This window comes from Panthera onca, chromosome A1, assembly GCF_046562875.1.
Source record: "Panthera onca isolate mPanOnc1 chromosome A1, mPanOnc1 haplotype 2, whole genome shotgun sequence".
NCBI classification, from domain to species: domain Eukaryota; kingdom Metazoa; phylum Chordata; class Mammalia; order Carnivora; family Felidae; genus Panthera; species Panthera onca.
Genome location: NC_138339.1, coordinates 232365686 through 232390041, shown reverse-complemented (window position 1 = coordinate 232390041; position 24356 = coordinate 232365686). Strand labels below are relative to the sequence as shown.

Below are 24356 nucleotides of genomic sequence, written 5' to 3'. Positions count from 1 at the left end.
CCATCTCAGAACTCTCTTCATCCCGCGAAACCAAAACTCTGTCCCCATTAAATAACAATGCCTCAAAAAGTTAGAGAGGGAGGGAGCCAAACCATAAGAGGCTCTTAAAAACTGAGAATAGACTGAGGGTTGATGGGGGGTGGGAGGGCGGGGAGGGTGGGTGGTGGGCATGGAGGAGGGCACCTGTTGGGATGAGCACAGGGTGTTGTACGGAAGCCAATTGGACAATAAATTTCATATTGAAACAAACAAACAAACATAAAAATAATCATGGAAAAACAAACAAAACAAAACAAAAAAACCAAAAACCAAACCAAAAAAACAACACCTCATTTCCCCTCCCCCCAGCCTTTGGCAACCACCATTCCCACTTTCGGTCTTTATGAGTCTGCCTTCTCTGGGTGGAACCATATAGTATTTGGAACCATATACAGTGGAACCATTAAGTGGAACCATACAGTATTTGTCCTTTGGTGACTGAATGATTTCACGTATAATGTTTTCCAGGTTCTTCCATGTTATGGCATGTGTCAGAATTTCCTTCCTTTTTAAAAAAAAATTTTTAACATTTATTCATTTTTGAGAGACAGAGTATGAGGGGAGGGGCAGAGAGAGGGAGACACAGAATCCAAAGCAGGCTCCACATTCTGAGCTGTCAGCACACAGCCCAAAGCGGGGCTTGAACACACAGACCACGAGATCACAACCCGAGCTGATGTCGGACGCTTAACCGACTGAGCCACCCAGGCGCCCCTAGAATTTCCTTCCTTCTAAAGGCCTGAATAATGATCTTTTATAGGTATGCACTACATTTGGTGTATCTATTCATCTGTCAGCTCATACTTGGATTGTTTCTGCCTTTTTATTATTTTGAATATTGTTGCTATGAACAGGGGTGTACAAAGACCTCGTCCAGTCCCTGCTTTCAATTCTTTGGGTATATACTTGGAAATAGAATCGCTAAATCATATGGTAATTCTATTTGTTGTTGTTGTTGTTGAGGAGTTGCCGTACTGTTTTCTATAGCAGCTGCCCTATTTTCCATTCCCACCAACAGTGCACAGGGTTCCAATTTTTCCACATCCTTGCCCCCGGTTACATTTTATGTGACAAAGCATACCACCACAACGTATCTGCTTCACTTTAAAGAATACCATCATAGCTGGTTCATTATTTTTTTATTTCTTGCTCTCAAGCGTTTATCCCACGTCATCTTATTTTCTTATCAAAAGCTCAGGGCTCAGCATAGTTATGGTTTGGGGGGATGGGTGGGTGCAGAGACCAGCCAGGCCACCAAGAATAAGCGTTAATGTTCACACTCATCACAAATTATATTGCTGTGGCACTTTACAGCTTATAAAACGCTTTTATATTCATAATCTCTTTGATTCCTGCTCTAGAAGAGGGGTAATGCATTTGCTATTATTCCCCTTCATAGTTGGAGAAACGGGGCTCACAGGAGCTGCTGTGTAGGTTGTAGACCCAACATTGGGCTGGAAACACCACCTGCTGATTTCTGACACATTCAGTGCTTTTCCCATCACATTTTGAGATTTCTCCAGTCCACTCCATGGGCACAGAGACCAGTGTGATTGTTCCCATTCCAGATATATGAAGGACTGATTATTCTAAGACAAAAACAGCTCCTGACTCAAACACTTAAAACTGCTTTGAAATACAGAGCTAATATCTGCTTGTGGACATCTGTGGATCCTCTTGGTGTCACCGTTTGCTCCAGCTGTTGTGGCAGCTACCAATTTCATGAGGCTTAGACCAGCTTTACTTCAGTATAACCAGACACGACCTCACCTTGATTCTGCCCTGGGTGTCTCTTGTTTTCCTTCCTGAAGGAACATCGGATAGCGTGGCATGGAGTACCTATAGGAACTCTGGAAGAGTGGGTGAATTAAAACTCATGAGACCACCTTTGGCCAAAAGGAAATGGAAGCCAGTGCATAAAGAGGTTCTCCCTTTCTTCTTCCAGGAGGACATATCTGAGATGCATTCCGTAAAAGCCTTTTCAAAAAGACTTAGTAGGATCTAATACCATTCACCCTTAGTAGTAGCCAACTCAGTAATGCTTCCATCATTAGTTTTCCATCCTTTCGTATTCTACAACTCCCTTCCAAATAACTGATTCTTGGGATCACTTGTCCAATAAGCTCCCTGAACACAAGGTTTTTTTGTTTGTTTCTTCCTTTCCAGACTCTGCTTTCAGAGGATTCCATGCAGTTCTAGAAGTAAGCAGATCCTCAGGATGGGATTTTGACTGGGTCCCTATTTCATTAGACAGCAATAAGGACTCCTTTGCTAGTCTAAATTGAGAATGACAATCTTGGCATGCATTAGCATCAAAATAACTAGGATTCTGATATGCAGAGGACAACCATGAGAAATGGGGTAAATTTAGGGCTTACCAGTTAGGGGCAAAAATAATTACGAGGACTGTGGCAGAGTGACAGGGAGACTGAAGCATAGCCTCAGCGGGTCTCTCATATCAAAGTCGGGCCCTGATGTGAAACAAGTGGGGTCTGGAATCTGAGATAGAGATATTTTCATTGGCAAGATTGACTCTTTAGAAACTCCAGACTTCCTAGAACCATCGGGACTGGTAGAAGCAGCCCCGTCCCTCTTGCTAGAGGACAGAAGTTTCTGCTGGCTTGATTGCCTGTTAAAATTTCACTGACTATAAAATGCCTCACAAAATTATGCTGTTCTCCTCGAAGTCCACTCACACCATCCCTCCACTGCCCCCAGGCTGGTATCCAGAGTCAGCTCTCAGCTCAGCCTGAGCAGAAAAATAGCTTACACACACACACACACACACACACACACACACATTGATTTTGTAGTTTTTCACAGTGGTATGTGTGCTATTGGTTTAGGTGGGTGGTACTGTGTAATCAATAGCCAAAGTATATTGGTCCAGGAACCATTTGGTAGAACTAGACCCTCTTACCAACACTCTCAGTGACCCACTCATGCTTCCTGTGAAACCTTGAACTTTGTGGGATTAGAGGCCCTGACTCACTGTAATAATTCCACTGAGCTTGAAGCTACAACTACTATCTGGTCACTCTGAGATTCCCATGGCCATAGGCCAACAGGCAAGGGGAGGAGTTACTGTTCTGGCAGGAGATATTGATCCTGGTTATCACAAGGAGCTAGAATTGTTGCTATACAGTGGAGACAAAAAAGATAGTATGCCTGGGACTCACTGGGCACCTTTTGGGGCTTCCATGCCCAGCAACGTAGCAACGAGTGGGCAATTGTAGCGGTCATGGCTTAACCCAGGCAAAACGACTAAGAGTCAGGACCCTAGGGAGGAAGGTCAGGTTACCCCAGCAACCTAGCCTGGTCAGAGTCCCAGCAGAGGTAAAGAAAATCTAGAATGAGAATTAGAGGAAGAAGATGCTGATTCTCAGTGACCTTCTAGGGAACAGATGCCACAGAAGAGACCGTAGCTTGTTCCACTAACTGACTGTGTATTAACTCTTCATGGAAATGACTGCTGGCCACCGCCATAAAGGGAATCCTGTGATCGACTGGACTTAATGGAAAGTGTAAGAGATGCGAGTGGTGCACTGGGACGTATCTCAGATGCATTTTATCAGAACCCAGAAAGTTTGAGCATAAGTCATCTGGAGCAGTGACTAACTCTATAATGAGTCTTTTAAAATTCAGTATTTGTATAGATTGTGAAATGATCACCACAATAAGTCTAGGTCACATCCATCACCACACATATCTACAAACCTTATTTTTCTTGTGATGAATACTTTTAAGATCTACTCTCTTAGCACCTTTCAAATATGCTCCACAGTATTATTGACTGTAGTCACCATGCTGTATATTACATGCCCAGGACGTATTTAGTTTATAACTGGAAGTTGTACCTTTCAATCCCCTTTCCCCGTTTCCCCCACCCCTCCACCCCTTACCTCTGGCAACCACAATCTGTTCTATCAGCCCTTCTGTTGTTGTTTAACAACGGCTTTTAATGTTGAGACCTCTTAGTTAATTAAGGCTCTAAGGGCTACCTAATTACAAAAAGACCCACCCATCAATAAAAGAAGTCCAGAAGGAAACCAAATACAATTTCTAAATAAAAAATTATCAAATATAGGAGGAAAGCACCCACAACCAGTGAGAGTGAGCAGGAAAAACAAATAATATTACTAGACCCCCCCCAAGGACTTCAGGTATTGGAATGATCAAATGTAAAAAAGTTCAAAGTATCCCTAACAGGTTTGCTAAAATTAAGCAGAGCATCAAAAATATGAGAAAAGAATAAAATATGAAAAAATATGAAAAAAACACATACATTTGAAAGAACCAACTAGAATGTGAAGAAATGAAAACAGAAACATTAAGAAATGAAGAAGAATCAGAGAACATTAAGAAAGGTTTAAGGAATGAAACTAATGTGAACAGACACTATTAACGAGAAATGTGTGAGGTGGAGTGGAGGTGTGAAAGAATTGTAAAGGATCAAGGCAGAGAGGAGAGGGCAGAGAGAAAAAGAAATGGTTAATAAGAAAAACAGACCAAGAGATACTAGAATAAGAAAGTACAATGTGCATTCAGTTGGAATTCCAGAAGGACAGAATGGGGAAAATCAGCATGAGGAGATAGTATTGCAGAACTTCCCCAAATCGATAAAAGACAAGAATTCTTAGACACAGGAGGCACAGTAAATCACAAACAGGAGGAATAAAACAAAACCCGCACCTAGATGGGAAGAAGCGAATTGCAGAACAATGAAGACGATGGGAAGATCTTCAAAGCAGATGGAGAGGAGACAGGTCACGCCCAAAGGAATAGCACCTGGACTGGTAGCCAACTTCACCAAAGCAGCAATGGAAGCCGGGAGAGAAAGTAATTGTTAACCTAGAATCGTAGGCATGGATGACAACTGTGCAGACATGGAAATGAAATAAAGATGTCTTCAGGGAATCAGACTGGGAGGTGTTTGTTGCCGGTAAGCATTCACAAAGGAATTCTTGATGATGTACTCCAGAAAGAAGGAAATGGATCCCAGAAGGAAGATCTGAGCTTCGAGAAGGACTGGTAAGCAAACACTGACTATAAAATAATAATAACACTGTCTAATTTGCATTGTAAAAAATCCACTGACATATTGCATGAGATCATATGGGCAGGGAGTAAATGGAGTTTAATTGCTCAAAAGTCCTTTATTGTTCATTAGAAGCACAGAGACATAAAGAATTAGAATTTCCAGTTACCTATCCATGTTAATAGTTTAAGGCTAACTACTGGAAGAAAGAAAATAGAGTGTGTAACTTCTATAACAGGAAATATATAAAACAATGAAGATTTTCTCTCAATCTAATGGAGACAGAAAAGAAAAAAAGAAGATGCGAAATAAGCAAAGACCAATAGAAAGCACAAATTATATGGTTCAATTACATAAAAAATGATACAATTCCAAAGTAATTATATAGTAATTAAATGAGGTATATTCACAAATGAAAAGACAGATGTCGTTAGGCTGACTAGAAATAACCAGAGATTGCAAATTTATAGGGAACACACCCAATACAACACTGAGAGGGTAAAAGACAGAAAAAGATAGATATATGGCTATTATTAACCCAGAGGAAGCTTCTCTGGCAATATTTATATCAGAAGAAAATATAAGGTAAAAAGCATTAGCGAGAAAGAGAGCCACTGCATAGTGTAAAAATATATGAGTTACTAGGGCTGTCTAACATTTGGGTACTTGTTTGCCCCTAATAACATAGCTTCTGTGTACATAGAGCAGCAGCTGTAAAGAGAAATGGACAAATTCAGCATTATAGCTGGAGATTTCAACATTCCCCATCAGTAACTGAGAGCTGTTGGAGACAAAATATTAGAGAAGATACAGAATATTTGGACTGCAAATTTAAAAGCTCGGCCCGGTGAACACACTTAGAAACCTGAACCTAAAAATTAGAAGATACACATTGTTCTGAAGAGCATGGCGTATTTATGGAAAGGGTACAAAGCAAGTCTCCATCAACTTCAAAGAGTCTGTATCAAACAGACCACGTTTTCTGGCCACGGTGTAAATAAACTAGAAGCGAATCTCTAAAAGATATCTAAAAAAGCTTCTTATGTTTACTATCAATGAGTTTCTTTCTGTTTGTGATTAATTGATTTATATATTTGGGTCCTTTCACATTTGGAGCATAAATGTTTATAATTGTTAGGGCTTCTTGGTGGATAGACCCCTTGATTATGATATAATGCCCTTCTTCATCTCTTGATACAGTCTTTATTTTAAAGTCTAGATTGTCTGATATAAGTATGGCTACTCTGGCTTTCTTTTGTTGACCATTAGCATGATAGATGGTTCTCCATCCCCTTACTTTCAATCTGAAGGTGTCTTTAGGTCTAAAGTGGGTCTCTTGTAAACAGCATATAGATGGATCTTGTTTTCTTATCCATTCTGTTACCCTGTGTCTTTTGATTGGAGCATTGAGTCCATTGATGTTTAGAGTGAGTACTGAAAGATATGAATTTATTGCCATTACGTTGCTTGTAGAATTGGAGTTTCTGGTGGTGTTCTCTGGTCCTTTCTAATCTTTGTTTCTTTTGGTCTTTATTTATTTATGTATTTATTTTTTCATCTTTTCTCTCCTCAGAGAGTCTCCCTTAAAACTTCTTGCAGGGCTGGTTTAGTGGTCACAAACTCCTTTAATTTTTGTTTCTCTGGGAAAACTTTTATCTCTCCTTCTGTTTTGAATGACAGCCTTGCTGGATAAAGAATTCTTGGCTGCATATTTTTCTGATTCAGCACATTGAATATATCCTGCCACTCCTTTCTGGCCTGCCAAGTTTCTGTGGATAGGTCTGCTGCAAACCTGATCTCTCTTCCCTTGTAGGCTAAGACTTTTTTTCCCTTGCTGCTTTCATGATTCTCTCCTTGCCTGCGTATTTTGTGAATTTGACAATGATGTGCCTTGTTGATGGTCGGTTTTTGTTGAATCTAATGGGAGTCCTCTGTGCTTCCTGGATTTTGACGTCCGTGTCTTTCCCCAGGTTAGGACAGTTTTCCGCTATGATTTTCTCACATAACCCTTCTACCCCTATTTCTCTCTCTTCCTCTTCTGGGACCCCTATGATTCTGATGTTGTTCCTTTTTAATGAGTCACTGATTTCTCTAATTCTTAAGTCGTGCTCTTTGCCTTAATCTCCCTCTTTTTTTCTGCTTCATTATTCTCCATAAGTTTGTCCTCTATATCGCTGATCCTCTGTTCTGCCTCATCCATCCTTGCCTCTGTGGCATCCATTCGAGATTACAGCTCAGTTATAGCATTTTTTATTTCATCCTGACTAGCTTTTACTTCTTTTATCTCTGCAGAAAGGGATTCTAATCTATTTTCAACTCCAGCTAGTATTCTTATTATCGTGATTCTAAATTCTGGCTCAGACATCTTGCTTGTATCTGTGTTGGTTAAGTCCCTGGCTGTCGTTTCTTCCCACTCTTATTTTGGGGGTGAATTCTTTCATTTTGTCATTTTGAAGGGAGAAAAGGGATTTATGAGGTAGAAAAAATTAAAATAAAAAAATAAAATTAAAAAAATATTAAAATTAAAAACACACACACACAAAATCGAATAAATGATGCTAGATCCTAGGTGTGTTTTGGTCTGGGTATATAGTGGTTTGATAGATTAGAGTAAAAAAGGGGAAGAATAGAAAAAAAAAAAGAAATCGTTTGAAAATGTGAAAAAATGAATACACTGAATGAAGTAGACGAAAATTAAATGATGGAAGTAAAATAGAATTTGAAAAAATTTACACAAAAGTAAAAAATATAGTAGAAAAAATTAAAAATTAAAGAAAAATATTTTTAATAAAAATTGAAAATAAAAATGAATTTTTTCTCTTTCTGTATTCAAGAAAAAGAAAAGAAACAACAAAGATTAAAAAAAGAGAGAAAATTGAAGAGCTGGACCAGCTAACAGACTGAAATATGACTTAAATTACTTCATTTTCCCCTAGAAGTCAAACTATGAAGTGCTTTATAGTCCATAAACTAAGCAGGCAGTGAGACCTGGGCAGGGCTTAGCGTAATGGCTCCGTACTCCACTAGATGGCGCTGCTAGTCTACTGGGGTGGATTGTTGTGGCGCTCATAGGTGCATATGCACATGTGTGGGAGCGGTGAAAATGGCGTCACCCAGCTACCCAGTCTCTAGTATCAGAACTCCATTCTCCCCGATCAGCAATCACGCATCCGTCCTTTGTCTTTGGCTTCCGTCCACTCCCCATTTCCACACCGTCTGTGACCAAGCCCCAGGCAGCACCTCCCTCCCAAGTTTTGTCTCAGATGCGGCTGCCTTCCCTGGTCCCCCACTTCTGAGGGACTGCGACTTTGACCCGCTCTGTCCCTCTGTGGAAGGTCTCACCGAGCAATGGCCGGGTGCCGGCTGCACCCAGGAACGCTTGTGGGACCGTGCTGCTGCCGATGCCCAGAGGCTGCGGCGGGATGCCAACCCGCCCCAGAAAACATTCGCGAGACAGTGTAGCAGAAGCGCCTCAGAGATTATGAAAAATCACAACACACACCCGGCACCAGGCTTTACCCTTAATGACCTTGTTCCAGCACCAGTGAGTGTGGCCACCTTCTGGGGTCTGCTGGGACCAGATGGCTTCAACAGTTTCTACCACTCCTTCCAGCAGTGGAACCCCTTTTCCCCGTGTGGCCTGAGAACCTCCTGGACCCCACTCTGCTCCTGGGGATTCGCCCTTCCCCCCAGAGCATCACCAGGCATCGAGCTGTGGAGTTGCAGACTCTGTGCTTCCCTTGTTTATAGTCTTAATGGAATTTAAACCCTCTCCTTTCTCCTGTCTCCTTTTTTAGTTTAGTCCCTGTGGCTGTTTGTAATTTTCCACTTTCTCTCCAGCTGCTTTTGGGAAGGGGTGCTTTTCCCATATTCTCCCCCGCCCCCTTCTCCGTCTTCTCTCTGCGCGCAAAAGCAGCTCCCTGCCCGCCATGGCTTCTCGCTCCCCAAGTTCACCTCTCCACACCGTGTACCTGCTGAATTCTGTGGTTCAGGTTGTGCAGATTGTTGTGTTAATCCTCTGATCGGTTTTCTAGGTGTGCAGGATGGTTTAGTGTTGGTCTGGTTGTATTTCATGGACACGAGACACAAAAAACTTCCATGCTGTTCTGCCATCTTGGCTCCTCCCCCTCATATGTTTAGAAAGTAAAAAGACACTTCTGAAAAACCCACGGGTCAAAAAGTGATTGAAATGGCAATTAAGAAATTATGATTTAATGACCTCAAAAGCACCACATATAAAAATGTGTGGGGAGTTTATTTGAAAAAAGAAAGACTGAAAAAAATTAATGGGCTAAGCTTTCAACTGAGAAGTTAGAAAAAGAACCACAGAATAAACCCAAAGAACACAGAGGAGAGGAAATAATGATAATCAGAGCAGAAATCAATAAAATTGTAAATAAAATACAGTAGAATCAATAAAGTCAAAAGATGTCTTTCAAAAGACAAAAGGGAGGGGCACCCGGGTGGCTCAGTGGGTTAAGCGTCTGATTCTTGGTTTCCACTCAGGTCATGATCTCGCAGTTTCGTGGGTTTGAGCCCCGCATTGGGCTCTGTGCTGGTGGCACAGATTCTCTCTCTCCCTCTCCCTCTCTGCTGCTCCCCTGCTCGTGCTGTCGCTGTCTCTCTCAAAATAAGTAAATGAACTTAAAGAATTAAAAAAAAAAAAAAAAGACAAAGGGGAGACAGACCTTAGGCAGAATGAACCGAAAAAAAAAAAAAAAGGCACATCTACACAATATTGGAAACAAAATGGATGCAACTTCAGAAATAGCAAGTATTTAAAATTAATAAGAAACTACTCTGACCTTATATCAGTTATGGGGGATACAGAGAAGTGTGGCCCAGGCTCCCCTTCCCCGAAGGCCCTGTTGCCCCAGCTGCTAGGAACGCAGCGAGCAGCTACCTCCGGCTGGCCCCTTCAGCGCCTGGAGAGAGCCTCCTGGCCCAAGAGCCCACCTTCCTCAGAGAGTCCCACAGCCAGTGACTGACATGGGCGGGGACATGAAGATCTGGCCATTTAGCCTAGTCTGGGACAACTCTGCCCGTGTCATATACGCAGTAGTGTGCTCTTAAGTGTTGGGCTTCTCCGGGCTGGGTGGGAAACCCAACTTCTGTGGTGTAAATATCACCCTCCATGAGTTCAAGCTTCCAGAGGAATAGCACTAAATGTGGAGTTGGAAAGGGATCCCTAACAGCACGCTATCAGATAGTCGTGCCACCATACGGATAGGCTGGCTATAATTAAACTCAAGAACACTGCACAAGGAGCAAAGTAATGGAAGTGATGAGCGTTTATTGACTTCGTTTTTAATATTATATATTGTATATAATGTATATATGTAGCTACAGATAGATAAAACACTGTAAGTTTATATAACTTAAAAAAATTTTTTTAATGTTCATTTTACTTTTTGAGCAAGAGAGAGACAGAGCATGAGCAGGGGAGGGGCAGAGAGAGAGGGAGACACAGGATCCGAAGCAGGCTCCAGGCTCCAAGCCGTCAGCACAGAGCCCGACGCGGGACTCGAACTCACGGACCGCGAGATCGTGACCTGAGCCGAAGTCGGACACTCAACCGATGGGGCCACCCAGGCGCTCCTATCATTTAATCTTTGGTAATGGCTGTGTTTAACAACCGGCTCACAGAATTCCTAGGAATGGAACAATTTGTGCTTCCGGGCCGGAACCAGGAGGCTCTAGCACACCACTCTGTATGTGCTCAGAGCTCCCCGAGGGTTTGGCTGAGGCTTTGTTGGGTGCAACTCAATCTGATTACTCTCTTTGTCCAATAATCCTGGTTCCCTGCCCTCCTCGCAGGCACCGAACCCTAATAACGTCCTGCTGGACGGTAAACAGATTGCGGTGGTCTGAATGTTTACGTCCCCCCGAAGTCATGTGTTGGAACCTAACTTCCGATGTACTGGTATTTGGAGGTGGAGCCCCTGGGGGGTGATTAGGTCATGGGGGGGGAGCTCTGGAGCAGCGACAGAGTGGGGGTGCTGGAGCCCGCCTGTACCAGCCTCAAGCGCAAACTGTTCCATTTCTAGGAATTCCGTGAGCCCTTCTGGGAGAGACTCCAGAGGGCTCCCTTACCCTTCCCATCCTGTGAGGTGACCGCAAAAGGGTGGCTCTCTAGGAAGCGGGCCCTTACCAGACACCGAAGAAATAAACGCGTGTTGTATATAAACCACCCGGCGTATGGTATTGTTGCAGCAGCCTGAACTAGGACACCGGTCTCCTGCCGAGTGTCGTTCTGACTTGCAAACACCGCTCTACCCTTCCTTCCTTCGTCTTTTTCCACTGGCATTTCAGCAATGTGGAATTGCACCAGGCAGATGCCCCTGGCTGACCCACGTGCCCCTCCGCGTGGCGAGGCAACGGGGAAGATGCCCCTGACACCTGCAAGGGCAGGCACTTTTGATGCCCTTGCCCACATCTCCTCGGCTCCCCTGACCCACAGCTCTGACGGACGTGCCTTGCGAGCCGGGAGTCCAGTTGACAGTGTCCCACTCACTCTGTACGTCTGCCATGAGTCGCTCTGTGTTTCGGCCTCAAGATCGCTGCTAAAGCCCTGGGTGCCCGGAAGTGTGTGGGAGTTAAAGCAAGCCCCAAAGACAATTCCAGTTCACGGACAACAGGAGCCAGATGGTAAGTGTTCAGCCCACGTCTTTGAGGTGGCAAATCTGGGAGAACCGTGAAAGCTTCTCAGACATCGCATTGGTATTGCCCTCAAGCGGTGACCTTGATGACACAGTGAGATGGCACACCTTTCTGTTGTCTCTTCATACTTCCCTGGCTTGGTTTTTCAATGTCAACACTCCTGCTCCTTGGCTTAGCTACCGAAATAATCTCTCTGCATCCAAGTCCTTCTATCAGGTTCTGCTTTGGGAGAGGGGTGGAGGAAACCTATGCTAAGACACCTGCTGATCATTTTTTTTTTTTTTTTCCCTCAAGAGAACACTCTACTCTTCTGTTCATAGCTTCTAAATACAAGCATGACCGCATGTCAAAATGGGACTTGTCTTGGAATAAACTGCTGGGAACAATAGGTGGCTGTGCCAGTTTGGGACCTCTGAGAGGCAGATGCCAAGAAGGATTAGATGTGGGAAAGAAATGTTGAGAGAACACCTGCCCGGGGTGGTGCGGGCAGGAGGGGGAGGCTGGCATGTAAGTGAGGACAGCCTTCAGACTGTTCAAGGCTGGCACCTGCGAAGGGAGAGCGGGAAGGGGGGGAAGATTGGGTACGAGGAGCTTCAGAGTGTAGCCATATCTTGAGAGAGCATTCGCAGGGTGGTCGGGAGTTCTGGAACAAAGGCGGAGCGTCAGATCAGTCCTCCATCAGGCAGCAATGGCCCAGTGCTAGTGATGCCCTCATGCCCAGCCACGCAGGGGGACGTATGACCTTGGCGTGAGTGCTGTGGTAGACTGGAAGGGGTAAGAGCTGGACGCTGTGATTACTGAGTACAGGTTCTGCCATTTTCAGCCCAAATTTAAGGAAAAGGGGACAGTGATCCAGGGAGAAGATTGGCAGTGAGAATTACGGGGTGCTTTGAGGGACGGGGGGAGACCGCAGCCACTTCATTCAAAGACAGACATGCTTCTGGGGAACGACTTGGGGAGAGCCTGGCATGTTTCACTTGGGGCTCGAGGACGTGCACAAACCCAGAGATGGCCGCTTGAATCCCACATTAGAAACTTCAAGGAGAGAGACTCACCGGAGCCTGTGACCAGAGAAAGAGGGCGGGGGTGCAGCGCAGTGCCGTGACCTGCCCTTCTAGCTGGATTGGCAAACACACCACCTGTCCTCTGTGGGTCAGCGCGGCCGTGGTGGAAGCTAGCCAGGTCAGCCTGCCGGAGCTTGGGGACTCCGCAGAAGGTCTGTGCGAGGAGGACCACCAGAGAAGCTGACCTGGAAGGGAGGACCAGGGCAGGGTTCAGGGGACGTCCCCCGCCTTGCCATCCTGGCAGAACCAGCCTTCACAGAGCCGGCTGGAGGATTGTAGGACAAAGAAGGAAAAGATGTTTCCATTCCCTAGACGCAGGCTTCTGAGCTGGGGTCATACCCAGCTGGCGGGTGCTGCGGGGGGAATGGGGAAGGCTTAGGTGGAATGAGACTACAGTTTTGATTTCCATTGGACTGGACTTTGGAATACTGGGGAATCAGCCTGTTTGTTAACACTTGAAAGCGACAGAAAAAGCTATGAAATCTGCCCCAGATTCTTCCAGAGGAGAAGGGAGATCTGATAGAATGATTTCAAAAGGCCGCGTGGAAAAAAGGTGCTGCTTCATGATTTCCCCTCACCAAGTAGTGCAGCTTGTTAAAAAGTTGACTTGCATAAAACACTGCTTAACAGGGAAAACGACACCATTTCATTTTTATGCTGGGAAACGTTTATTCCTCTGCGCTTGAACCACAGGGAGTAGCTCCCGGATCTCCATTGCCTTTTTAAACCTTCTAGGTGCACTGCTGAGGGAGGCCAAGAGCATTTCAGGCAGGACTGGGACAATCTTTGAGGAGCCCGTGTACTTGTTCATAAGTCAGGATGTTATCCGTCAAGTTCTCCAGAACCCCTCGAACAGTGTTGGGCACAGACACAAACCTGAGTCTAGAAGGAAACGCCTGCCTTTTTCCTACAGCCATTTCCCGAGATCAACTTCGGGTTCCTCGTGCATCAGGAATGCCACCGCCCTCCCAAGCTTTTCCCCTCCGCTGACCCCGAATTCCTCCTGCTGCCTAGAACGGGAAGCTGCCCCCTCGTCCGTCCTAAGAGAAATCCAGCAGATCCCGCTCCTCGAAGCCCCCCCCCCCGCACCCCCGCCCCCCTCAGTCTTAGTCCTTCCTGCCCCGGGGGGCGGGGCCCGGGGGTCGCAGGGTCGCCCGCGGAGCGCGGCGGCGCGGAAGGGCCGCCTCCCCCCCGGGCCCGCGCGGAGCTGCAGCGGGACGGCGCGCGCACCGAGGCCCCGCGGCCGGCAGAGGGCGCTGCGGCTCCCCGGCGGCGCGGCTGCGGTCTGCGGGGCGCCGGGCCGGGAGGAGGCGCCCGGGCCCCGGCGTGCGCGTCTCGGGGCGGCCGGGAGGGGGTGCGCGCCTCTGCCGCCCCGCGCCGCCCTCCCGCGCGGGCCCGCTCGCCTCCCCGGGGGCTGTCACCGCCGACCGCACCTCGCGAGCGAGGCGCGCGGGTGGCGCGGCGCGCTCCGAGCCTCGGGCTTCGCCGCCGCCCGCCCCGCCGCCCGTCTTTGTCCGGGCGACGCGGCCGGAGGAGCGGCGGCCGAGGCGGGGCGCGCCCGGGCGCGCTGTCGACGGGCCCCGGTGGCCTCGGAGCGGCCGGAGCCGGGAGGGGGGCGGCGGCGGCGGCGGCCTGGGCGGTGCCGGCGCGAGGTGAGTGCGGGGGCGCGGAGCCGGCGCTGCCGGCGGGCGTGGGCGGCCGCCGAGGCGACGGTGGCGGAGAGCGCGCCGCAGGTGCGGGGGCGTCCCTGGCCGCGCCGCCTCCGCTGGCCTCTCCCGGCAAGTTTGTCGGGGTCCCCGCTTCGGGGATCTCCGTGGCCGGTCAGCGGAGTACACGCCCGTCGGTAAATAGAGAACTCGAGCTGGAGGAGGAGGAGGAGGAGGAGGAGGAGGAGGAAGACGCGGAGGAAGCGCGTCCGCACCCGGTCCGGGATGCGAGTCTCGTTGAGGGCAGTGGTGGCTTCTGGGACATCTTCCTTGGCCCTTTCCCACCCAGGTGAGCGAATCCTCTTCCGCGCAGCCCGACGGGGTCGCGCTGGGCTCCGGGAGCCTGGCTTCTGGAACCCGCTCGCAGGCAGGTGCGCGGAGTTGGGGAGTGATTGCAACCGGCCCCGGGCAGCGCAGCATTTTATTTGGCTTTTCTGGTCATCACAGCGCTGCTTCTTTCCTGCTCGCGTCACCTGCTTGGGCCGCGGTCTTGCAGCTCGTGTGGCACCCTTGCCCGCACCCCCTGTTTCAGGAGGGAGGGTGGGTTAGGGGAGCCGAGTCCTTCCCCCCCCACCCCCCGCTTCAGAGAAATTTGTTCTATGTCTTCGTCTTAATTTAGTATGAATGTGTTATTTCCTTTGAGCTTTATAATGGCAAGGAGTGAAGTGGTGCTTTTTTTTTGTTTTGTTTTTTGTTTTTTTCTCATTCTGAGCCTCTGCACAGAAGGAATTTCAGGCACACAAGTGATGTTACTACCAATCTATTTTAAATACAAACATGGAAAGAAGAACTCCTGGCAGGGTACCAAAGGCGCCTGTACTCTCCGTTCTAGAAGTGCTTTAAAAAATATTTGCTCATTGGTGAAGTTATAGAAGTGATTGCCAGAGCATCTGAGGAGAACGGTTGAAGATAAGTCAGAACTAGGTTTTCAGACCAAAACTTTACTTGAAGGGAAGCCTGGTCATAACTTGAGGTACCCTTTGAGGTAATATAGGGCTCCTTCTTTGAATTCATTAGGTAGAATTGCAAAACATTAAAAAATAAGATGGGTTTTGTAAAGACTGTTAAGACAGTTGGTGAAAATATTTTGACTCCTTATTGATAGAAATAAAAAGATCCCACAGATCTCCTTTATGGCTTTCAAACTACGGGATGATTTTATTTGTATAGCTGATGGAAACTTAGTAATTATGAGCTATCTGTTCTTAAACATTCCCTCTTAAGAAAGCCTCTGCTCATATATATGGTTATTTTTTTCAGGTAAGAAGACAGAGGTAGAAAACATCAGAAATTCTGAAATTCTGATGTCTGGGGACCCCCTCTTGTGCCTCACCCCAAGTATTCCTTTCTATTTTCAATTTATAGATCATGGTTTTGGGTGGTGCTGAGGCATTTGTAATGGTCAAAGCTCTCTCGGTGATTCTGACGTGCAGCTGGTGGCGGGGGGTGAGACCCATTGGGTAGCACTGTTTCTTTTAATTTGCCACTTCGGAGCTCAACGTGTGGCTACAGTGGCTTAAGGTAGGTAAAAAAAAATAAGTGGTTAAAAATTCGGAGAGAAAAAAAATGGCATTGGAAAGAAAAATTATAGCACGTGCACTTTTGTATCGTATCCAGAGATCTTCCTCGGTTATTTTTCTAAACCTGCAGAAATCGCTGTTGCTTTTCAGAGCCCCGTAATTCCGTGTGACAGGTGTAGAGGAGTCCAAAGTGGGACATTTCTTTGTGCAGAGGTAACAGTGAAGTTGAGTCGTAGTGTCAAGGTATTCCTTATGCGTACGTGAAAAGATAATCAAGTCTTATTAAAGGTCGTCTTCCTCTCATTAAAAACTTAATATAGAGAAGCAAATTAGGTGCAAGACGCTTTTTATTGTTTCTAAGGTTGGAAATAGGCCTGGCTGCTGAGTCAGTGTTTTTTGTCTGCCTTATGTAATTCCAGATATTACAGATACTCGGATCTTATGGATGGTTTATGAAGGCTTATGTAAGAACCACGACTATGCTTTTTGTACTCTGTTAAACTCCCTGTTTGGGCTATTACGTAATTGACACATTACTGGATTCTTAGAGCCCAAATAGGGGAAGGACGCGCAACCCCAGCCGGGCACATGTACTTTTTATAATGAACTGCTGGGGCCAAATTAGAGGGAACGGAAGGGACGGAGGTTTGTGAGAGAGAGATAAGAACAGCATCTAGAGGACTGAGGTAATAGAACGCTGTTATGCTTAGCGGTTTTCTAGAGATTTTAATGCCGCGGTATAAACCGCTCTAGTCTTTTATTTCTCCCAGCAGAGGCGGATTTACCGGGAAGCTAATGAACCTTAAGCTTCGGGGCCCCTCATTCGGCTTCTTCCAAGCCCCTGGGAAGGCCACTGGCCGTGCGTTCGCCTGGTCCTGCCTAATTTTATATTTGCGTTTTGAATTCTTTTTAGACGAGGTGGACGCTCCCGCCTCCCCCCTACCTCCCTCATGTAAATGTAACGCTCTACAAAGTCTCAGTCTGCTCTGGCTCTCAATGGTGTTTGAATGTTAAGCTAACTTATAAAAATGCTTTTTCTTATTTTAACATCCCCAGTCTTACGAAAAGACAAAACCCGAAATCGGGCCAGTGTTGCAGTTGACCTGCTCAGATAGTGCAGGGTGCTGTGACCTCGGGCCACGTGCAGCTACTGAGATCAGGCGGGTACTCGGAGAACCGACTCTTTGCCTGGTGATTTTGCACGAACCAGAACCGGGGCTTTTCTGGCCCCGAGGGTGTGAGTTGGAGGTGGAGAAAAGCTGAGCCGGGGGTGGGGAAAGGAAGAAAGTGGGTTAAAGCCCTTCCACATCTCAGAGGCGGGCTGCCAAGGGAGAAGGAAGGAAAAAAAAATTAACTACTAAGAGATGCTTCATTACTAGAAAGTTAATAGGAACAGATAGCATCAGCTCCATTAGGAGATCTTTTTGTAAACTCCTTAGGATCTGTCTCTAATATGAATTTTAAACAGGGAACAAACTCAGGCCTGGAAAATATTCTGAGGGAAACCAATGCATGTCGGGAAGGACTCGCGTGGACTGTTGACTTGTCCCCATTAGCAGCCTGATTGGGCCCATGGCAGGAATGTTTGAAAGGGAGCTGCTGAGAAGAGAGGAGGATTTTCCCTTTTTTTCTGACACGATTGCTACTTCCTATCTGAGTTTGGGCGCCTTCAGAGCTTAACATCTCGACCCCTTTCCCTCCAACCCTTGTGCCCCATCCATCCAGCACCCCCCCCTCCCCCCCGGCACAGACCCTCTCTTTGACCAAACTGTAGCGAGGCTCCTCTGAGGACCCTTCTTGACCTCAGCCTTGGCCTATAAGAACTGCAGCCTGGGACACACTTCCCCCTGTGCACCCACCCCAGCCCCACCCCTCCCACGCACACACTAAGACTCTTCTTGAAAAACTCTGACTTGGCTTCTAGAAGCCTAAGGCCTCCTCTCTGGGATGACCCAGCCCCACCCACCTGGAGTTCCGGTTTGGAAAAGTCCAAGGCTGCCAGAAAGGATTTACCTTTTGTCCTGGCCGACACCTGATCGTGGGGGCCCTGACTTCCCTTTCGTTAAGTATTTATTAGAAAAACTTACAATCGTAATCCTTTCCCTGCCCCTTCGAGATGTAGACGTATATCCTACAACCCAGGAGTGTCTTTCTCAAAGACCTGAAAGCCATTCCTTTGACATGTAATCCCGAGGGAGGGTAGAGCCTCTGTCTCCCAGTCTGTGTGGGAGCCTAACTCTGACAGGTGCCACTTAGCAGACACAGATGGCCTAATCGCCTTGACGCGCAACAGCCACCCTGCCCGCTTCCTTGACTCTGCTTGTATCCTGCTTGTTCCCCCTCCTTATTCCCCCGTTCTTCTTTTCAAACACCCAGTCACCCGGATTGCAGGTGAGCTCAGTTCTCTCCTGAAGTCTCTTTCCCCTTTTGCAGTATATACCGAATACAAGCCGCCTGTAGTGCCCTTAGTGTCCGGCTTTGTTTTGCTTTAACAGCATCCGCCCGAAGCTCGAGACACGCGCTGTTCTCAGCATTAGGTCTTCGTACAGAGCAGTGAGCAAAACAGACCAAAACTGTGCCCCTGAGGAACTTACAGTGAGCGTAATAGGTACATTTAAATAGATGTTCGGTAGATCAGGTAGGGGCAGTGGTACAGAGACAAGTAAATCATAGTAGGAATGTAGGGCAAGGAATTGTTGTGTCAAGTAGGGGGGTCGGGGAAGGCCTCTCTGAGGGGAACATTGAGTGGAGCCCTAAACGAGATGGAAGAAAGCGCCATCGGGGAGGAGCCATAAGGGGGAGGAGCATTTTGCTCCCTGGGGAACGGCTAGTACAGGGCCCTCAGACCAGAGCTCCACTGGCACATGGCAGGACCATCAGGGAGGCCAGATGGCGATGGCCAGCGCCTCCCCGTGACGGCTGTAGCGGTTTCTTGGGCCTCCCCTTGGACTCTCTTCTGCAGCAACCTGAGGCTGTGTCAGGCGAGCGGGTGGTGGTGTTTCTCTTGGGACCCTGGGTGGCATGGTGGCTTGGGACCAGTTGCGACCGAGGGCCTTTCGGGGACGTGGAATCCAGTCTACACCATTACATGAACTGGGAGTTGGAGGGAGGTTGTGTGTCCTCATTGATGGTTCCCATCGGCTCGTTGCAGGAGGAAGTTGGCACTTGTGCCTCGGTTCCCTGCGGTCCCCCAGGAACAAATAGAACTGCGCTAAATCAGGATGTTGGCAGCGGAAGCCACACTGCTCTTTCTTGGGGAACGTGGAGGTGGAGAGTGAGCTGGAGGGAACCCAGTGACCTGAAGGCACCTGGAGTTAGCTAGGGTTGGAGGAGGGGAATCTGCTCTTTGGCTGCCGATGTGTAGCCGTGTGTAGACACACAGTCATTAAAGGTAAGTCAGCGGTGTATGTGATGAGGGCGAAGCCGCTATCAATGACAGGTTGATACTGACTTTGGGAACTTTGACTCACCCGCAGCAGTGAAAAGCCAACAGGGTGTGTTAGCTTCTATAAAGACTATAGTAAGGGAAATACATTTGTCCAGAAACAGGCTGGTATTGATACCGTGGTTTTAAATGCTTTCCAAAAGCACAGTGGAAAAAGCATCGAGTATAGAGCCGTGGATTACAAGAAATGATAATGAAACAGCAGAAGCAAATAATGAGCACTTAATAGGGAAGTTAAATTTCCACACTTCACCAGACTGTTGCTGCAAAGTACTGATCTAAAAAGCTAACGTGAACACTATCTCTGCTCGATGCAGTATAGGAGAAGTAATCTCAAATCATCCAGAATTATCTCTATACTAAGCTGTTTGAAATGACCCACTCAACATAGCTTCTCAAGACAGTCTTTCGCTCCCTACAAATAATTGTCTTCTCAGGTTGGAAATGTTGCCACAGACTAAGCCAAACACATTTTTTTGCCCCTAATTCTTCGATTTCCATTAGTTCATTTTCCGGGAATGCCAACCCGAGAACTAAAATCATGTACAAGAATGATTTTGGGGGGCACCTGGGTGGCTCGGTCAGTGAGTTGTCCAGCTCTTGATTTCCGCTCAGGTCACGATCTCACGGGTTTGTGGGATTGAGCCCCACACTGGGCCCCCGGCTGGGTTTGGAGCCTCTGTCCTTCTGCTCCTTCTCCATTTGCATACGCTCACTCGCTCTTTGTCTCTCTCTCTCTCTCTCTCTCTCTCTCTCAAAAAAATTTTGGTTGGAATTGATATTTGTAAGGCTGATGCATTTTCTGTTAGTGTTGCCTGATATCTTAGGAAATTTGTATGGCAGATATGCGACACATTATATTTAAATTCTACAGACTCTAGCCAGTGTTTCTGTGCAACGGTCTGTATTGTTTTAGTTTAACTGGCGGCTCCTGATCAGCTTTGTACTGAGCGAGCTAATACACCTCTCCTAGAAGACTTGGAAGTTAGCGTATTAGAACTTCGTTATCCTCTGCTCCTCGGCTTCCCACTAAAAGTTTTCTGCTAGATTTTTGGATTATCATTTTGACAACAACCCAAGATATTGTAACGGAATATAAAAGTGAATTAGAGCTAGTATCTCAGTTTGGAGAACTTTTTTTTTTTTTTTTTTTTTTTTTTTTTTTTTTAAAGCAGAGATGTGGTCTGAAAATTGCATTTGTCTAAGGTTGGGACCAGAGAGAGGCTGGTCAGACACTCGTCTCAGGTGCGGAATTTAAAGAGGTATCAAAAACCAAACAACAAAAATAAATGATCTCTCAATGTAATTTAAAAATGAAAATTAGGGGTGCCGGGGTGGCTCAGTCGCTTGGGCGACTGACTTCGGCTCAGGTCATGATCTCACAGTTCATGAGTTCGGGCCCCACATCGGGCTCTGTGCTGACAGCTCGGAGCCTGGAGCCTGCTTCGGATTCTGTGTCTCCCCCTCTCTCTGCCCCTCCCCTGCTCACGCTCTGTGTCTCTCTGTCTCTCAATAATAAATAAACGTTAAAAAAGAATAAAAGAAGATTAGTGCAAAAAGTTCATGATGAGCAAAATACCAAATTAAAAAAAAAATCAGTATTGATTTTTTCCTCTGGTGTCAGCCTCCAGGATGAAGCGGCACAGCACTGTCACTGATTGTGTCTTAGCTTAAAATTTTGATATTTTATTCATCATGCATTTTTATTAAAAAAAAAAAAACCCTTATCTTAACCACATCTGGAATGTTAGAGTAAGGACTTTCAGTAAATATTCCCCTGCAAAACAGCCCAGAGAACAAAATTTCATGGAGGCAAATATTGGCATAATAAACTATTTTAGAACTCTGGGGTTAAATCAGAGAGTTGCAACAATTCAAGGAGCATTTATTCAAGAGAAAAGACTGAATTTCAGAACAGTGAACTCCTAGTACAGTAGCCTTGAAAACTAAATGCTATTGGAGGGGTAAGAACAAGTTCTGAGCTCTTCAAAAGTCCCCACTCTCGGCAAATTGTCACTATATGACCTGTCTGGCAAATGTTGAAAAGCTCTATCCTCAGAGCTTGTTTTTTTTTTTTTTTAAAGTTTATTTTGAGAGAGAAAGGGAGGGAGCGAGCACGTTAGCAGGGGAGGGGCAGAGAGAGAGAGAGCAAGAAAATCCCAAGCATTCTCTGTGCTGTCAGCCCAGAGCCTGATGCAGGGCTCGATCCCACAAACTGTGAGATCATGACCTGAGTCAAAATCAAGAGTCAGATACTTCACCGACTGAGCCCCCCAGGCACCGCAGAGCTTGTTTATATTTCACCTGATTCAGAACTCATTTTGTGTGAACAGCCTTAGGGCATTTTTTAAAGACACTCAGCAGCACTTAACATTGCAGGTGCCTGAGGTGGCTACACCTGTTGAAGTTGACAAGAAAGAGGTTGACCAAAAAAACCTTAAAAAGAATAATTGGGATAGGAGGTATCTGTGGGATTTGAAACGCTTTGACATATGTTTTAGAATCTACAAGGCCCCTGCGCATGTGAAAATTTATACATTTGCCAAGGAGTTGTGAAGGCCCTAATCTGTTACCCTGGGTGACACTGAGGCTCTCTATACAAGCAGGAAGAAAAGGCTGAGGGAGAGTTGTAAACTGCCTATCAGAGCATAGAAAGAATGTGACTACATACACACAATTCCTCAATGAAGGCTGAGAGACATAGTAGTTCAACGCATTTAAAGAAATTTTTGGTTTAGAAACAATGCTTATTTATTTTGAGAGAGAGAGAGGGAGGGAGTGGGGGAGGGGCAGAGAGGGAGGAGGAGAGAGAGAATTCCAAGTAGGCCCCACGCTGTCTGCACAGAGCCTGATGTGGGGCTCTGACTCACGAATGATGTGTGATCATGATCTGAGCTGAAATTAAGAGTCAGAGGTTTAACTGACTGAGCCACCCAGGTGCCCCAGGGAATTTCTGTTTTGTCATTAGTTGGCCACTAAAGGCAACTAAACAAAGACTTAAGCAGCTACATATGATAAAACAGACTTTATAGAATTAGTCCTGGAAATGGATACACAGCATTAGTATCAACAAAAACAACAGGCAGCAACAACAATAAACCTTTGATGGAGAGTGAAATCTGAGTTTATTGAAAATCCAGTTTTCAACACACACAAAGAAAGAAGGGACAGGCAAAATCCAAAAGTGTCCCTGAGAGTCCAGATATTGGACTTAGTAGACAAACATTTTATTTTTTTTATTTTTAATTTTTTATTTTTTCAATATATGAAGTTTATTGTGAAATTGGTTCCCATACAATGCCCAGTGCTCATCCCAACAGGTGCCCTCCTCACTACCCATCACCCACCCTCCCCTCCCTCCCACCCCCCATCAACCCTCAGTTCTCATTTTTTTAAGAGTCTCTTATGCTTTGGCTCTCTCCCACTCTAACCTCCTTTTTTTTTTTCCCTTCCCCTCCCCCATGGGTTTCTGTTAAGTTTCTCAGGATCCACATAAGAGTGAAAACATATGGTATCTGTCTTTCTCTGTATGGCTTATTTCACTTAGCATCACACTCTCCAGTTCCATCCACGTTGCTACAAAGGGCCATATTTCATTCTTTCTCATTGCCATGTAGTATTCCATTGTGTATAGAAACCACAATTTCTTTATCCATTCATCAGTTGATGGACATTTAGGCTCTTTCCATAATTTGGCTATTGTTGAGAGCGCTGCTATAAACATTGGGGTACAAGTGCCCCTATGCATCAGTACTCCTGTATCCCTTGGGTAAATTCCTAGCAGTGCTATTGCTGGGTCATAGGGTAGGTCTATTTTTAATTTTTTGTGGAACCTCCACACTGTTTTCCAGAGTGGCTGCACCAATTTGCATTCCCACCAACAGTGCAAGAGGGTTCCCGTTTCCTCTCCAGCATCTGTAGTCTCCTGATTTGTTTATTTTGGCCACTCTGACTGGCGTGAGGTGATATCTGAGTGTGGTTTTGATTTAGACAAACATTTTAAATCAGTGATTATAAATGGGTTCAAAGAGTGAAAGGAATTCACATTTAAAGCATTAAAGTATGAAAATTATGTCTTACCTAATAGAGAATATCAGTGAAGAGAGAGAGATAATAAAGGACAAAATAGAAATTCTAGAGTTGTAAAGCACAATGACTGAAATGAAAAAAATGACTAGATGGGGTCAACAACAGATTTAAATTTGCAGAACTAAGAATTAGTGGACTTGGAAGTCAATTGAAATTACACAGGCTTCCCCCCCCCCCCCCCCCCATAATGGAAGTCCCGGAAGCAGGAGAGAGAAAGAGACAGAAAGAATACTTGAAGAAACAATAGCCAGGGCGCCTGGGTGGCTCAGTCGGTTAAGCGGCTGACTTCGGCTCAGGTCATGATCTCACGGTCCGTGAGTTCGAGCCCCGCGTTGGGCTCTGTGCTGACAGCTCAGAGCCTGGAGCCTGTTTCAGATTCTGTGTCTCCCTCTCTCTGACCCTCCCCCGTTCATGCTCTGTCTCTGTCTCAAAAATAAATAAACGTTAAAAAAAATTAAAAAAAAAAAAAGAAACAATAGCCTAAAACTTGACAAATTTCATTTAAAATATCAACCTGAATACCCAGGAATGTTAGTACATTCCAAGTAGGATAAACACAGAGATGTACACTTACACAGTCAAGCTATCAAAAGCCAAAAAAAAAAAAAAAAAAAAAATAGCAAGAGAGAAGTGAATCATGGTGTTAAAGGGATCCTCAATAAGATTAACAGCTAGCTTTTCATCTGAAATCGTGGATGCCAGAAGTAGTAAGATGACACATTTAAAGTGCTGAAAGAAAGAACAATCAAGAATTCTATATGCAGCAAAACTGTCCTTCAAAATAAAAAAAAATTA

General features: G+C 46.0%; 2 protein-coding genes across 3 annotated transcripts in view; both read left to right on the top strand.

Moving 5' to 3' along the window:
* Nucleotides 1-11463: 11463 nt before the first annotated feature.
* Nucleotides 11464-24356, top strand: part of LOC132680596 (uncharacterized) — a 57766-nt gene continuing 44873 nt past the window's right edge. The window contains exons 1-3 of the mRNA XM_081795704.1: nucleotides 11464-11725; nucleotides 13537-13658; nucleotides 13715-14796. Coding sequence (XP_081651830.1) covers nucleotides 11464-11725; nucleotides 13537-13658; nucleotides 13715-14796 — 1466 coding nt within the window. The remainder of the gene's footprint in view (nucleotides 11726-13536; nucleotides 13659-13714; nucleotides 14797-24356) is intronic.
* MTUS2 (microtubule associated scaffold protein 2) overlaps nucleotides 14431-24356 on the top strand; it is a 566588-nt gene continuing 556662 nt past the window's right edge. The window contains exon 1 of one of the 2 annotated variants that reach the window (XM_060637454.3): nucleotides 14431-14453. The gene's annotated coding sequence lies outside the window, so the exon portion shown is untranslated. The remainder of the gene's footprint in view (nucleotides 14454-24356) is intronic. The other variant, XM_060637455.3, reaches the window with a different exon arrangement.